Source organism: Danio rerio, chromosome 11, assembly GCF_049306965.1.
Source record: "Danio rerio strain Tuebingen ecotype United States chromosome 11, GRCz12tu, whole genome shotgun sequence".
Taxonomy (NCBI): domain Eukaryota; kingdom Metazoa; phylum Chordata; class Actinopteri; order Cypriniformes; family Danionidae; genus Danio; species Danio rerio.
The window spans coordinates 31428314-31445693 of NC_133186.1; the positions used below are offsets into that span (position 1 = coordinate 31428314).

Consider the following 17380-nt stretch of genomic DNA (forward strand, 5'->3'; position numbering starts at 1 on the left):
CTTATGATTGTTCACAGCTGTTCCAACTTTAGCTAACGACTGATTATCCTATCAGATGATCCTTAACTCACTATAAATAACCAGACTTTTCTCATCCCAATATCTTCGTCTTGAAGAAACCCCTCCACCCACCCTACTTTCCCTCCTTTTAAATGGGCGTCACGGTGGCCAGCGATTAGCTCTGTTGCCTCACAGCAAAAATGCCCCTGGTTTAATTCCTTTCCAAACCAGACGGCATTTCTGTGCGGAGTTTGCTCGTTCTCCACGTAGTCGCGTGGGTTTTCCCTGGGTCCTCCGGTTTCCTCCCACAGTTCAAAAACAAGCACTCTAAACAATTAATCCAAAATACTTTACCTAAACTCTGAGTACACCTTCCAGCATCCATATCTGACACTTAGCTACAACAAGCAAGAGGGGGATTCATCGAGATCTACCTGAGCTCAAACTCCCCTTTGCCTTGCAACGGGAGGGTGCCCAGGGCTCGATGATCTTATAAGCTCAGGGCTCTCTCCCGGGACAGCACGCCAAACTAGCTTTATTATCAATCGTCAGCTAAGTGTGAACTCTTGAAAGTGACAATGTATTGTGTGGATACATTATGTGCAAACACTTTTTAGTGTGCATGGTTATATAATGAGTGTTTACATTTTCTTTCATACAGTGAAAGCTACTGTAGCTGTGGTGCGTATAATGTCCAGTGTTGGGCAATACAGCATTACTAGTAATGCATTACTGTAACGGCATTACTTTTGACAGTGCCTAATATTGAAACACATTACTTTATACATATTTTTATTGTTACAATATGATACGTTTGTCCGTTACTTGGTAAGTTAATTATATTTTAGCTGCAGTCTAACCCACATCCTGTTTACAGCGGTGACACATTGTGGGAATGGTGGATGCCACATAAAGAAGACGCATCCTGTATGACACACCAGACTGGACAAAAGTCAAACAAAAACAGAAGCTGTGTCCCAAATGGCACACTGTACTCTATGCACTTTTGCACTGTACTTATGCACTTACACACTCAACAGCATAGTATATGAATGTAGTGTCATCCCAAATGGAGCACTAATGTTTTTTTTTACTAATCGGAAATTTAAACCATTTCCCTGATGACGTTTGACGGTTGCCAATTGTGAAATAAATGAACAAAGTACTAAATAATACCTGCTGCGAGTATTGCCGCATTCACCATCAGGAGGCGCTATAATGACTCTCGTAGGAGAATTTCGCTTTCGCAATCCAAGATAAAATAAAGTTATCTAACATGTGCGCCCAATAGCTCCACCCCTTACGTTACGTTAGCAAAGCAGTGGTCGTTGAGTGTGTGGAATGTCCATCATTACACACTTCATTTTACCAGTCGAATGAGTGTATCATCTGGGTAATTAAAGTGCACTTATTATTTTTAGACTTTTGAGTGTAAATGTACTACTTACACCATTTATACTACAAAATGGCGAACAATAGTGTATATCCAAATGTGCTTGCGAGAGAGATCGAATGTGCATGAGGTAGTGTGTGCGTGAGAGAGATTGAGAGACTATTAACGTTACTATCATTAGTTAATATTACTAAAACTCTGTTGTTTCAAATAAGCACATATTTGTTATCTGTATAACAAAACTGATTAGTTTAGTAGGCACAGTGACACATTTTTGTTATATTTCAGAACACGTTATTTAAATGCATAGTGTTGTATTAATCCGAAAAAATGCTGTGATTTCTTGTTGTTTTACATATTTTAATCGCTGTTATACATAAGCAGATTTTGCACTTTGAATATACAAAACCAAGTTGTTGACTTACCATGTTTAATTTGTGGTTAGTTAGAAAATTATAGATTTCAATCATAGATTTTATTTTTGAGCAGCTGTTTTGTTTTGTCTTGTTTAAAATGCTGGTTTATCACCTTGTGATTTTAATTTTTTTTTGTGACAAATAAATTAGTGTTTGAAAATTACAATTTGTTTAAGTCTGTCTTGTATTTTAGTTGTGAGAATGCAAATGAATTAAGTGAAGTTGATTAACAGTGGATTTTCCATGCAGCACTTAAGTGATGTTATAAGGCCATTAATAGGAGCATTTAAAATGTTCTTTGAAAAAGTAGCTCAAAAAATGACTTTGAACAGAAATGCATTACTTTTTGGTGTAAGTATTTGATAAAATAATTGAGTTACTTTTTGAATGAAGTAACTAGTAACTGTAACTAGTTACCACTAGTAAAACTACTGTAGCACAACACTGATAATGTCCACCTGAAAATTCTGCTTCTCTGTATCTGTTGTAGTGATCGGGTATGGGTTTGATGTTAATGTTTTAATAAACAAATTATTTCTTCGGGGCAAGGCAGTGGCGCAGTAGGTAGTGCTGTCGCCTCACAGCAGGAAGGTCGCTGGTTCGAACCTCGGCTTAGTTGGCGTATCTGTGTGGAGTTTGCATGTTCTCCCTGCCGTCGCGTGGGTTTCCTCCAGGTGCTCCGGTTTCCCCCACAGTCCAAAGACATACGGTACAGGTAAATCGGGTAGGCTAAATTGACCATAGAATGTGTGCGTGGATGTTTCCCAGAGATGGATTGCGGCTGGAAGGGCATCTGCTGCATAAAAACTTGCTGGATAAGTTGGCGGTTCATTCCGCTGTGGCGACTCCGGATTAATAAAGGGACTAAGCCGACAAGAAAATGAATGAATGAATGAATTATATTATTTCTTCTTCTTTCATTTATTGTGGATAAAAATTAAGGTTATTCGATTAAATATTCAAAATTCTACTGAAGTTAAAACATTGGAATTGTTTTATCTTAAAAAATAGCTAAATTAATATAAAGTATAATATAAAGTAATAATATAGATACTTTATGTTATTTTATGCAAACAAATCCAAATGGCAATCTTATTTTAAACTTAATAAAAAAAGTAAAATAAAGAATAAGAATAAAATAAATAAATAAAACAACTTTAAGTTGTAAACCCAGGCAAAATGAGAATTGTCTCATAATCTTTCCTGTAGTATTTAATGTAGCAGTGAAGGAGGCATGAACCACAAAGAATGTCACAAATTACACAGGACCCAAGGGAGATAACGACAGCTAAAGGTGAGTGCAGAGAGGTAAAAATGTGAACGCAGACGAATTAAAGACCAGCTGCACAGAGAAAAGGCGCAATGGCAAAATGCTGGCACATTACCAACATGCCACGGCTGCTGGAGTCATGACAAGAGCGTTGCCATGGCAACCCTTTGAATGGAAAGCTTTGTCTGTGCCATTGTGACTTTTCCTGCCTGTAACCCTGCAGCTCCATTACTGCTCTGCGGGGTCTTAAGTTAGCTACTTATTCACGGTCTGTCCCTGGAGAGCCAGCCTACAGGAACCATTCCAGAAAGAACTTCTCCATTATTACCTTTTTATCCCGAGAAGTGCGGTTCAAAGAAAAAGATAGAAACAAGTGCTGATCAAGCATGTGTGAAAGCGTGAAAACGTTTTGCCATTCAAACGGCTCCTTTTACTGGGTCAAAGGAGAGTTACTCACTGGGGTTGTAAAATGACGAGGGTGTGGAAATGTTGATCTCCTGCAGGTGCTCCAGTGTTTCCGTATGGAACAAGCGTATAGAAGAGCCTTCAGAAAAAGCCATCCATACGCCACCTCCGGCTCGCACCATGTGGGCCACACTCACCATCGGGTCCTGATGGACCTCAAATCTCTACAACAAAATAGAGAGATGGGAATTAAATCATACTTCATATCATTATAGATTTCACTTTTAAAACTACTGTTACAAACACATTAACTGTTACTGACAATACAATGTGGTGTTATTCATTTAATATATTGTACTATAACTGAGCTCACTGAAGCGGTCTGAGTAGACTCCTGTAGGGCCTGCTCTGGTGTGTGTGTGTGTGTGTGTGTGTGTGTGTGTGTGTGCGTGTGTGTGTGTGTGTGTGTGTGTGCGCGTGTGTGTGTGTGTGTGTGTGTTTGGGGGTGATACAACCACAAACATGATAATAAAAATACAGGTGATTATGTGTAATTTACTTTTAAATGAAAGAGGGCACAACTACACAACCGATCAAAAGTTTGGGGTCAGTAGTATTTTTAAATGTTTTAAAATACGCTTCTCCTGCTCTCCAAAGCTGCATTCATTCATTCATATACTCATTCATTTATTCATTCATTCATTCATTCATTTATTTTCTTTTCAGCTTAGTCCCTTTATTAATCTGGGGTCGCCACAGCGGAATGAACCACCAACTTATCCAGCTGTTTTACGCAGCGGATGCCCTTTCAGCAGCAACCCATCTCTGGGAAACATCCATACACACCCATTCACACCCATACACTACGGATAATTTAGCCAACCCAATTCACCTGTACCGAATGTCTTTAGACTTTGGGGGAAACTGGAGCACCCAGAGATAACCAACGCAAACTCCACACAATAAACGCCAACTGACCCACACTGTTAGACCTTACCGGGTTTTTTTTACAGTAGAACACTGGCAACACTGTTGCCAGCCACTCACTGTAAAAGTTCGGTTACAGTAAGTAACTGGCAACGGTGTTGCCAGTTAATTACTGCAACTGAACCATTACAGTGAGTGGCTGGCAACAGTGTTGCCAGTTATTTACTGTAACTGAACCGATACAGTGAGTAGCTGGCAACAGTGTTGCAAGTTAATTACTGTAATAGAGCAGCAGTGGTAACTAACTGGAAACTGTAGTGTTAATTACTGTATTGTAGTGTTACAAATCACAGCATTATACTGCATACAAATTAATAGTATGTCATATATAGTTATTGTAGTGTTACTAAAATTAATCAGTATTCTTAGCTGTTATTAAAAAATAGAAGGCATATTATTTTTTAGACAAATTTATTTTATTGTTTTGGCACCAAACAAATAAATAACAGAAAAAGTATAACAAAATTAAGAAATCAGCAGATATAAATATTGTCTTGCATATTACAGGTCTGCACAGTAAGGCTGCAGTCACACTAACATTTGAGCAAGCAAAATTCTGTCATACTGCACTGCGAAGTGGAATTAAACAAAGCGAGTAGTGAAATTAAACATGTAAAATAATTAGAGATTGAAAAAGCAAGCCAGAGAGGTCATGTTTTGATCTTTGATTGGTCTCAAGCAATCACATGATGTGATTTCGCATGTCAGCGTTCTCCAAGCTTGATCTTTCCAATGCTGTGAATTATGAAATTTGTTGCATGAGCTATCAGTCCAGGTCTGCAGTACTCACATGCGTATGAATGGAAGTCTATAGGGAGAAAAGTGCAGTGTGACCGGGACTTTAAGCTGTAACTCTAATTAAACACACCTGATCAAACAAATTAAGGCTTGTTAGAAATCAACAGGTAATGTTGAAGCAGGGTGGGAACTAAACTCTGCTGCGCTGCAGTTCTCCAGGAACTTGGAGTTTGACCCCCATGGTATATAGCAGGGGTGCTCAATCCTGTTCCTGGATATCTACCTTCCTGCAGATTTCAGTTGCTACCCATATCAAACACACCTGCCTGTAATTATCAAGTGGTGTTCAGGTCCTAATTAATTGGTTTAGGTGTGTTTGATATGGATAGCAACTAAAATCTTCAGGAAGGTAGATCAGCAAATGAACAGCAAAAAACACAACATAATTATTTTAAATTTTAAAGTTTTAAATAAATAAAAACTGTGTCAAATCTCAATAAAAAGTTTAAAATAATTATAAAAAATATAAATAAAGTTGGCAACACCGAAAAACCAAAGGATCCAATCTTTTATTGTTATAATTATCTCATGACAACAAACTTTTTTATTGTTTGTAATATAAATTCATAGGTGGAAACACAGCTCTGAAAAATACTTAGCAACAAACTCACAACCTAGGACCGGACAGTGGAGCTTTTGTGTGTGGATGGCTGTCTGTATCATGTTTTTGTGATTCCCTGTAATGATGTGCACATGTTCCCTTACTGAGATGATGGAATTTAAATTTGGCTTAGTTGCCAGAAAGATACATACAACTGTTAGCATCTGTACATTATGGCAGTGTGCAATATAAAATAAATACATATTCTTAAACAAAAGTAATGTAAGAAGTTATATGAGGAGAGGCTAACTAGCTAACAATGTAGCTTTCAAGTACACAGTTCAAGATAACAACAATATAACTTAAAACACAGCCTTATTATAGAAACCCTCAAAAACATTTGAACACATTTTACTTACTCATTGTAGATTCTTATTTAAAGCCTAAAACATATCAGACTCTACATCTGAATTGATGGACAGAGAATAGAGCACACTCAGCAGTAAACAAATCAAACACCTGGCTCCCTTAAAGGGCCAGCATTTTCTGAAAACTCTTTCTAACATCTTTGTGTTTAGAACAAGACAGACAGCCTGTGGGAGTGTGTGGTGATGCCTAAATCATTATTTTCTGCCTTTAAAATGCACGTCTCTATAAATAGCAACATAAACCGTCAGAGAAGATGGGACAGTAATGATTGAACAGTAATTTGCTATTTATTGTCAGTTACTTTCCGTAATGAGTACATAAAGAAAATTACTGGAATTTATTCTTTGCACTACACAATTTCAGTAACTCCTTTTACAGTAAATTTCAGCACTCCTTTTACAGTAAAATAATATGTGTTAATAAATAATAAATGTTTCCTTTTACTACAGCAAATCACTGGCTATTTTACAGTTCTTTACTGCACAATCTACAGAGTAAGAGTGCAGTTATACTAATTAAACACACCTGATCAAACTAAATCTAAAGGTAGTGTGTTGAAGCAGGGCTGGAACTAAATTCTGCTGGGCTGCGGCCCTCCAGGAGTTTGACATCTCTGGTACATAGCATATTTTCAAAGGAATTGCTTACATTTATCACAATCATGCACATATCATTGAATAAAAACAATAAAACTATAAAAACTTCATCCAAAGCAAATAAATAAATAAATAAATAAATAATCTGATCCTCATGTTGTTCCAAACCTGTAGTAATAATAATAATAAAAAAACAAATAACCTGTTTAATACATTTATTTAGGAAAGTCTTTATACTATACTGTTAATGCCATTTTTATCTACTTTATTTGAAGTTTTCCAAACAAATTAATTGAGTCTCTGCAAAAATGTATGTACATGCTGTTTAAGATATTTTTTAAATAAAACATTTTTATTTAGCAAAATACTAATATTCAGCTTAAAGTGCAATTTAAAAGCTTAACTATAGGCTAAACTAGGCTAATTATATTAATTATAGAAAAGTAAACAAAGTTATAAAAATAATTGTGATAATTTGGTTGCTCTGTGTGAATATTTTTGCCTTTAAATGCATCTCGTCGATATCTTTACCTTTTAATTAGCTCTGTGACTTTGACATTGGTTAATTCCTGATACTCAATGTTAAAAACATAAAAGGAACCAAAGAAAACACAGAGATGGCTGCAGAGAAATTTAGCTTATCATCAATGCATTGTCTCACTTTCTCCTCAATACTGACCATTCACATACCAAAACTGAACAGTATATATATATATATATATATATATATATATATATATATATATATATATATATATATATATATATATATATATATATATATATATATATATATATATATATATATATAGCAACATAAAGCATCAGAGTACATGGGGTAATAATGGTTGAGCAGTAATTTACCATTTATTATCACAGTAACTATCTGTAATGGGTACATAAAGTAAATTACTGTAATTTATTCTTTGCACTACAAAATTTCATACAAATCCTGCTCCTTTTACAGTAAAATACTGTTTCTTTTTATTACAGCAAAATACTGGCTATTTTACAGTTATTTACTGCATAATCTACAGTAAGGGTTAACAGTGCAGCTGAGGCTCGAACCAGCGACCTTTTTGCTGTGAGGCAACATCATTACCTACTGTGCCACCGCATCACCCAGGCTGCATTTATTTAATTAAAAACACAGTATACACAGTCTATAATAATAATAATAATAATAATAATAATAATAATAATTACTATTACTATTATTATTATTATTATTATTATTATTATTATTATTATTACTGGTAATAGTAATAAAAGCTAAATTTACTTTTTTTTTTTACATTTAATAAATGGCTACTTGATGAACAGACTAGTTTTCTTTAAAATAATTTTCTTTAAACTCCAAACTGTTGACCGGTGGTGTATATCAAAGTAACTAAATCTAGTTTCACACTGGAACTACTAGAATTCCATAAGAATTACCATATCGGTATTCTCATATAAAACGTTTTATTGCCACATCATATTTACATTCAAAGCTTCTACTGTGGTATCAAAATTAAGCTTTGAATGTCTGTCATCATATATATATATATATTTATATGTGGTTTTGAAAGACATGTCTGAAGAAAAGTTACGGAAAGTTATGTTTTTATTAGCAGGAAGTTGCTAGGCAAAATATCACATACTGAAATGTACAGTATGTGGTCATTCTGACTGCTAATTATATACTTGATTACAGTATATTAATTTAATACTCAAAGACTTATAACTTTTGTGTTTGGTGATTCTAATAAAACATCAGTTTTAGAAAGCAATATACACATATTATGAAAGGTCTGGAAATAATTGAAATATGTGTTTTATTTTAAGAAACTCATTAAATTGCAAATAATAAAAACAGTTAAAAGACCTCTTAGTTGTTTAAGAAGCATACTTTATTTTTAGAATTATTTGTTGGCCAGTTGTGGTCAGTGCAAAACATTTCAATAAATAAATATTATTCAGTTCTAAAGCATTTACTATAGATTCATTGTTCCACTATAGAAATTATATTTACAATAAAACATTACATTTGACAGATGTCTCTAACATCATGCCACAACAGCATACAATAAATATATAGTATAGAACAGAGTATACTGTTTAATAATAATAATTTATTCAATTTACAATCTCATAATCTCATAATAGTTTCCCAGAGATGAGTTGCAGCTAGAAGGGCATCCACTATGTAAAAATGTGCTAGATAAGTTGGCGGTTCATTTTGCTGTGGCAACCCCGAATAAATAAAGGGACTAAGCCGAAAAGAAAATGAATGAAAGAATGAATAATCTCATAATAAACACAATAGTTACTTTCCCTGGCAATTAGTTAATTTTTTATTGATGTGAATCAATTACTATCTCAATTACTATTTATGAGACTTAACTAGTAACTTTTATTAATTAGTTTAAGTAACATGTCCAACACTGCTTTGTCTGTGCAGTTTGTTTTAAAATAATGTATTTTTTTGAATGCTGACATCCAAACCAAACAGCTTATGTCACAAAATGCGGCAATGTAAAGAAACACAAAGTTTGGTTTACTGTTACAAGAATTGGAAACTGCATCCTTGCAGCAGATCTTCCGATAGTGTGCAACAGATGGATTTATGGCATTTTATAAGCTCTTCCTGAGTTCTTAACTGATAAAAATAACACACATATATCAAGTATGTTAAACCAAGCATTTGTATTTTTTCTTTTCTTAAAAATGACAATGTGGCCATTAACAGTGTGTTCACTCCAAATCCAAATATGTTATTGTTTTTGCAAGTAGATTACATGCAAGGAAAATAATGGCTGCGAATCACCTTTTCCCTGCAAGATGAAAAAAATAAGCTGATGAAAAAAAAAAGCTTTAATGGAAAATCTGCACGACACAAAAACAGCCTAACCGAACAACATGTGCGGATTCTAAATTGTCACACAAAAATGTTTTAAATCATTTTTAACCATTTGCCTGATCTCACATGCAGTATTGAAGTGAGGAAATTTTAAAGGGTTTGTTCAAACACAAACAAAACTCTTCTATTGTGTACTTGCACAAAATGTGGTTGCTTTCTTTAGGAGAACACAAATCAAAACTGCATTTCATCCATAATTACATTGGGGAAGAGGCTGTGGGGAGGACATTTTCAGATATAGCTTTTTTAAGAAGAAGAAATTATGAGATTTTGGAACAGCAAGATGCAGAGTAAATGATGAAAGAAACTCTTTTTGATTGAACAATGCCTTTAAAAGCAAAAACTTAAGTGCCCCAATTTACTATTTGTGCCACTTCTTCTGTAGTTACGTAACTGCATGAACCAAGTAATGCATTAGACATAATTGCAATGATTGAAAACCTCTTGACAAGTCATTAAATGATACAGCATTTTAATAAATTTGAAATGAATGACTACATTTTCAGGTTTACATATAAAATGGTCATTATGAGTCATCAGCATGACATTTAAGGCATATTTTCAATGGGTTTTGCAAAATGTCTTTCCAAGAGTTATGCTGAATTGTACTTAATTCACACTTTCATTGTTAATTCATTGTTAATTTCACATTTTCATGTTAATTCTGAAGATCTATTATGCATTTGCAATACATTTATTCTGTAAGAAATCAGCAAACATTTATTCAAATGATATTTGGTAACAAAATCCACACTATAACAAATAGCACAATATTTGCAGATCAAGAAGAAACTATAATAAAGCTGTGAGAGTAGGAAACAGTAGGGTGTAATCATCTCATTGCATCCAAGTTGCATTTGAGATGTCTGACCTGCGCCCTTTACTAGGAAGTATAACCATGACAAACATGTCCCTCATATAAATGCTAAATCATTTCAGACACATCGCTGTACTAATGGTTTAAAATGTAGTCTGAAGAACCTGAGACCAATGAGAATCAACAAGCAGACAAGACCTGAACGCAATTTGATACAGAACTCAATAAGGCATGACATAAACAAGTAGCTACAAAACTCCATCTCCCCGTTCCTCTCATTTGCTTTCTCTTCTCCATTACCTCGCAAACTGAATATTGAACTATAATGACAAGGGGTCCATCACAAATGTATCTTGACATTATTTTCCCCTCTATTATTCAATACAGTACATCTGCAAGGACTTGCTCACAGGAAAGGAAAATCTGAACAATGAGCATTCAGCCACTCGATGTGGCATGAAAGAGTACAAATCTCGAGTCTGAAGAGCATGCATTAGTTTACAATGACCCAGAGCTTGTTTTAATGGACATTTCTCCATATACATGGGCTCACTATTTCACATAGCTGCAATGAGCCTATGCTCAGATGTTGCACAGGTCATTTTCTCCATATTGGATGCTGCACAATGCTTCACGAATTTTGCTCTAATGATGAGCCCATAAAATTACCAGCAATTTAATGTCCTTTGTATAATGTTATTCTCATGAGCACATGGTGTGCCTGCATAAACTTTAAACTTTCTGTTTGAAAAGTATTTCAGATCTGATTTATGGTGGTGTTCTGTATGACCAGATATGCAAATTTGCTTCTAAGCAGGAAGAGGGCATTAATATCTTATTATTTCTCTTTTCTGTGGTCTTTTTTTTCTCCCTACAGCCCAAGACCGGTTACAAACTAAAGCTAAGCAGGGCTGAACCTGGTCAGTACCTGTATGGGAGACCACATAGGAAAACTAGGTTGCTGTTGGAAGTGTTGTTAGCGAAGCCAGCAGTGGGCACTCAACCTGCGGTCTGTGTGAGTCCTAATGCCCCAGTAAAGTGAATAAGACACCATGCTTACTTTCAGATGAGAGGTTAAACCAAGGTTCTGACTCTCTGTGGTCATTAAAAATCCCATGGCACTTCTCGTAAAAGAGTAAGGGTGTAACACTGGTGTCCTGACCAAATTACCTTCATTGGCTCGAATTATCATGGGCTCATAATCATTCGCATACACACCATTGGCTCTATCACAGTCTCTCTACTCCTCCTATAGCTGCCTTCGCATCATCCAAGTGAATATGTCACATTAGTGGAAGTGTGGAGAGGACCCCTCCTCATTATTGTGAAGAGCTTCGGGTGTATGGCCACACATGGTAAATGCGCTATATACAGTAAATACACATCACATGTGTTTGCCCCAATGCATGTAAAACACTGGCTCCATTAAAGGCAAAACCTGAGTATTTGGATTGATTCACTGTTGGGAAATTGGCTAAAAATATAAGAAGCAGGCATTATTCTGGCCACCCTCCACCAAAAGATCTCCTGCTGAGCAGCAGATACCGCATCCAAAGATTAAGTTAAAAATGATTTCTGGTCAATATTCACTTTTATCATGGATAAAAGTTCAACATTAAAGGACATTTTTATTAAATGGATCATTTCTTTAAAAATAATTTGAATTGCTTGTTGTTTCAAAATTGTATTTTGTAAAAATGTATTTTTTTTCTACAGAAGACAAAGCAATTCATCTTTGAAAAAGAAACAAGCAGTGTTGCTTTGAAACTCACTGTATGGACAAAAAAAAAAACAAAGAATTTTATATTAACATTACACACACATTTCCCCCTCTTTAAGTATATTTTCATTGTGATTTTAGTGCAGATCTTATCACATTGGGAAAAAGAAATCAACTAAACAGAGCACATCATATTCTTAGAAGTTATGCAGATTAATATGTTTAATGCATTATCCTAAAATTACATAAACATACGTAAATTGAATTTTGAAATTATTAATTTACTGACAGTATAAAACGATAACAATGACCTCACACTTTATTATATAAAACCAACTATTCCTTAAGGTTGTGAACAATATAAAGAATATAGATGCACGGTACACTTGTACACTTTTCAGTTTTTTGTTAAAAAGCTCAGTTTGCAACAAAGAAGTCTGATGAGAAATATCACCTTACCTTTGAATCTGTGAGAACATAGATAAATACACTGTCACGGTTTCTTATTCCTCCTGTGATCATCTTTTTAAAGAACTCAACATGTTTTGCACTTGCTAATTGAACAACTACAGTTGAAACTCCATTACACTGTGAAACCTTTAAGGAGACCATGGTGTGTGTATGATGTAAAACAAAACTGCAAATAAACTCCACATGTTGACACAATGCAGATCTGTTCAACATTGCAGTCAGTTTTGTCCAAGGTGCTTAGTTCTGATAATTCCTCTCTGAAATCCTAAAGGTCTCAAATCCCAACTGTGATGATTTTGCAGCTTTTTTTCAAAGATAAGATAATCATAACTGAGATTTCTAGTTTTAAAAGACCCCTATGACTAACACTGCTCCAGAACTCATTTGACCAGGGGAACTGCTAACATGTAAAGAATCCTTTAATAACATTTTACCCAGCTCACTGTTAATACCCCAAAGGGCCACTGGTACAACTTCTTCTTAAGTTCTACTCAGCAATACGGACTTGCGTAATTGAAATCTTCATTTCAGAGTTTAATGCTAACTCGTCTAAATCATGAACATTTAATGTTTCTTAAAATTGTAAGCTGTGCAGAGTAGGTTTGTTCATTAAACAAAATCAATGGTAAGTCTGCTAAGACTTTATGTTGATAAAGGTCCCCAATGGACTTTAAATTACTTTTCAAGTATTTGTCAGTTGAACTTTAATTCTACTTTAAAACGAGTTAGTAGCAAAGTTTTCAAAATAAGACCAACAAGAAATGTTCAAAGCATTAGTGCTATACAATTAAACTGATGGTATTACAAATTACAAATATGACAAAGTCAGACTGCTATACAGCGCGGGGAACACATCTTTTTTTTTTTTTCTTTCTGGGAACAATATTTGAAGAGTTTAAATGCAAAAACCTCTATTTGCCATCTGAAATTTTCTTTTAAAATGAGCATTTTTATCAGGCTTCTGTGTGTACTGTTGGTTCAGTAATTTCACTTTTATTGTAAAGAATAAAAATTTTTTGTGGTTTTCAGAGAGAAATAACTCAACATAAACAACGGAAGCTCAGAATAATGCTCATTTTCTATAGAGATTTAAGATGGCACATTTTTTGCATCTGAACTCTTCATATCTAAATGAGCAGTTATCATGGAATTGAACCAGATTTTGGTAAAAACCCAAGCAATACAAACATTAAAAAAAAAAAAAAAAAAAAAAAAAAAAAAACTAAAAAATTTGTTATGTGTAATAACAATGACACAAGGAGAAAGTACTAAACTACTAAAATGTATTTAATAATTTATATAAAAGATGATGGAAGCTTAAAGACACCTCTCACATGGAGAATGAAGTAATATGTGTCATATATGCTCAGATAAGTTTTTCAGACAGAGTGTAAAATCTTGATGGTTCTGTGGGTCTAGTTTATTAAATCTGATCTTCAATTTGTATTTTATATTTATTCAAGTCAGGTTATTGGCTGGGCCATTCCACAGCTTGTTTTTCTTTCTCTGAAAGCATTTGAGACATTTATTGGCTGTGTTTTGGATCATAGTCTTGCTAAAATATTCACCCTGTGGTTTTATTTTCAATATCCTGGTAATGTAGATTTTCGACCGAAGCAGCTCATATTAATTTACAATAGCAAAATGCAGAAGGTTGCTGAATAACTATGAGAGATTTCAGCTGTTGTCTGGGCTTTCACTGCTTTTCTACACCTTCCTTTCTTCCAATTATTAAAACTTTTTCCCTGTGTCTTGATTTTATTACACATAACTTAATTTGTAAACTATTTAGAGTTGGTTTCTATGCATATATGGATTTTTTTGGTTGTTACCAACATCCAATTTCAAATCCATATCACCTTTAGAAATATGTTTTTGGAGAAAAATAGTGATGTGATATGTTTAATACTTACAGTATTCCCCAAATACTGTAAGTACAAAACAAAAACGTACTGTAAAACAAAACAAAAAAATAATAATGGACAACAAAAAAAGAACATATTTAAAAGGCATTTTATTGGCTTTGTTCAAAATGCTATAATCTTTTACCGTGTATTCAACAGTTTCCTAGCATTTGTGTTTAAAAGTGTTTTATGTGGATATAAGTGTTATATTGTTCTCTTGGAGAAATCTTGCAGATGATCTCACGCTGTTGCAAAAATGGCCATGTAACACTCTAAGAAATAAAGGCACAAAAGCTGTCACTGGTGCAGTACCATTTCAAAAGCTACACATTTACACCAAAATGGTCCATATTGACGCGTAAAAGTGAATAAGAGTACACTGTTAGACCTTACCGGGTTTTTTTTACAGTAGAACACTGGCAACACTGTTGCCAGCCACTCACTGTAAAAGTTCGGTTACAGTAAGTAACTGGCAACGGTGTTGCCAGTTAATTACTGTAACTGAACCATTACAGTGAGTGGCTGGCAACAGTGTTGCCAGTTATTTACTGTAACTGAACCATTACAGTGAGTAGCTGGCAACAGTGCTGCCAGTTAATTACTGTAATAGAGCAGCAGTGACTGCTGGAACTAACTGGAAACTGTACAGTTAATTACTGTATTGTAGTGTTACAAATCACAGCATTATACTGCATACAAATTAATAGTATGTCAAATATAATTATAGTAGCGTTACTAAAAATAATCAGTATTCTTAGCTGTTATTAAAAAATAGAAGGCATAACATTTTTCAGACAAATTTATTTTATTGTTTTGGCACCAAACAAATAAATAACAGAAAAAGTATAACAAAATTAAGAAATCAGCAGATATAAATATTGTCTTGCATATTACAGGTCTGCACAGTAAGGCTGCGGTCACATTAACGTTTGAGCATGCAAAATTCTGTCATACTGCACTGCGAAGTGGAATTAAACAAAGCGAGTAGTGGAATTAAACAAAATAATTAGAGATTGAAAAAGCAAGCCAGAGAGGTCATGTTTTGATCTTTGATTGGTCTCTCAAGCAATCACATGATGTAATTTCGCATGTCAGCGTTCTCCAAGCTTGATCTTTCCAATGCTGCGAATTATGAAATTTGTTGCATGAGCTAGCATTCCAGGTCTGCAGTACTCACATGCGTATGAATGGAAGTCTATAGGGAGAAAAGTGCAGTGTGACCGGGACTTTAAGCTGTAACTCTAATTAAACACACCTGATCAAACTAATTAAGGCTTGTTAGAAATCTACTGGTAATGTTGAAGCAGGGTGGGTACTAAACTCTGCTGCGCTGCAGTTCTCCAGGAACTTGGAGTTTGACCCCCATGGTATATAGCAGGGGTGCTCAATCCTGTTCCTGGATATCTACCTTCCTGCAGATTTCAGTTGCTACCCATATCAAACACACCTGCCTGTAATTATCAAGTGGTGTTCATGTCCTAATTAATTGGTTTAGGTGTGTTTGATATGGATAGCAACTGAAATCTGCAGGAAGGTAGATCAGCAAATGAACAGCAAAAAACATAACATAATTATTTTAAATTTTTAAAGTTTTAAATAATTAAAAACTGTGTCAAATCTCAATAAAAAGTTTAAAATAATTATAAAAAATAAAAATAAAGTTGGCAACACTGAAAAACCAAAGGATCCAATCTTTTATTGTTATAATTATCTCATGACAACAAACTTTTTTTATTGTTTGTTATATAAATTTATAAGTGGAAACACTGCTCTGAAAAACACTTAGCAACAAACTCACAACCCGGGACCGGACAGTGGAGCTTTTGTGTGTGGATGGCTATGTGTATCATGTTTTTGTGATTCCCTGTGATGATGTGCACATGTTCCCTTACTGAGATGATGGAATTTAATTTTGGCTTAGTTGCCAGAAAGATACATACAACTGTTAGCATCTGTACATTATGGCAGTGTGCAATATAAAATAAATACATATTCTTAAACAAAAGTAATATAAGAAGTTATATGAGGAGAGGCTAACTAGCTAACAATGTAGCTTTCAAGTACACAGTTCAAGATAACAACAATATAACTTAAAACAGCCTTATTTTAGAAACCCTCAAAAACATTTGAACACATTTTACTTACTCATTGTAGATTCTTATTTAAAGCCTAATACATATCAGACTCTACATCTGAATTGATGGAAAGAGAATAGAGCACACTCAGCAGTAAACAAATCAAACACCTGGCTCCCTTAAAGGGCCAGCATTTTCTGAAAACTCTTTCTAACACCTTTGTGTTTAGAACAAGACAGACAGCCTGTGGGAGTGTGTGGTGATGCCTAAATCATTATTTTCTGCCTGTAATGAGTACATAAAGTAAATTACTGGAATTTATTCTTTGCACTACACAATTTCATACAAAGTCTACTCCTTTTACAGTAAAATAATATGTGTTAATAAATAATAAATGTTTCCTTTTACTACAGCAAAACACTGGCTATTTTACAGTTCTTTACTGCACAATCTACAGAGTAAGAGTGCAGTTATACTAATTAAACACACCTGATCAAACTAAATCTAAAGGTAGTGTGTTGAAGAAGGGCTGGAACTAAATTCTGCTGGGCTGCAGCCCTTCAGGAGTTCGACATCCCGTGTACCTAGCATATTTTCAAAGGAATTGCCTACATTTATCACAATCATGCACATATCATTGAGTAAAAACAATAAAA

General features: G+C 34.5%; 1 protein-coding gene across 11 annotated transcripts in view; it reads right to left on the bottom strand.

Moving 5' to 3' along the window:
- The window catches only part of arhgef10la (Rho guanine nucleotide exchange factor (GEF) 10-like a), a 222932-nt gene that overhangs the window by 8259 nt on the left and 197293 nt on the right, over positions 1 to 17380 (bottom strand). For all 11 annotated transcript variants that reach the window (XM_073916824.1, XM_009306102.5, XM_073916829.1 and 8 more), the window contains one exon: positions 3537 to 3708. In XM_073916824.1, the coding sequence (XP_073772925.1) occupies positions 3537 to 3708 (172 nt within the window). The remainder of the gene's footprint in view (positions 1 to 3536; positions 3709 to 17380) is intronic.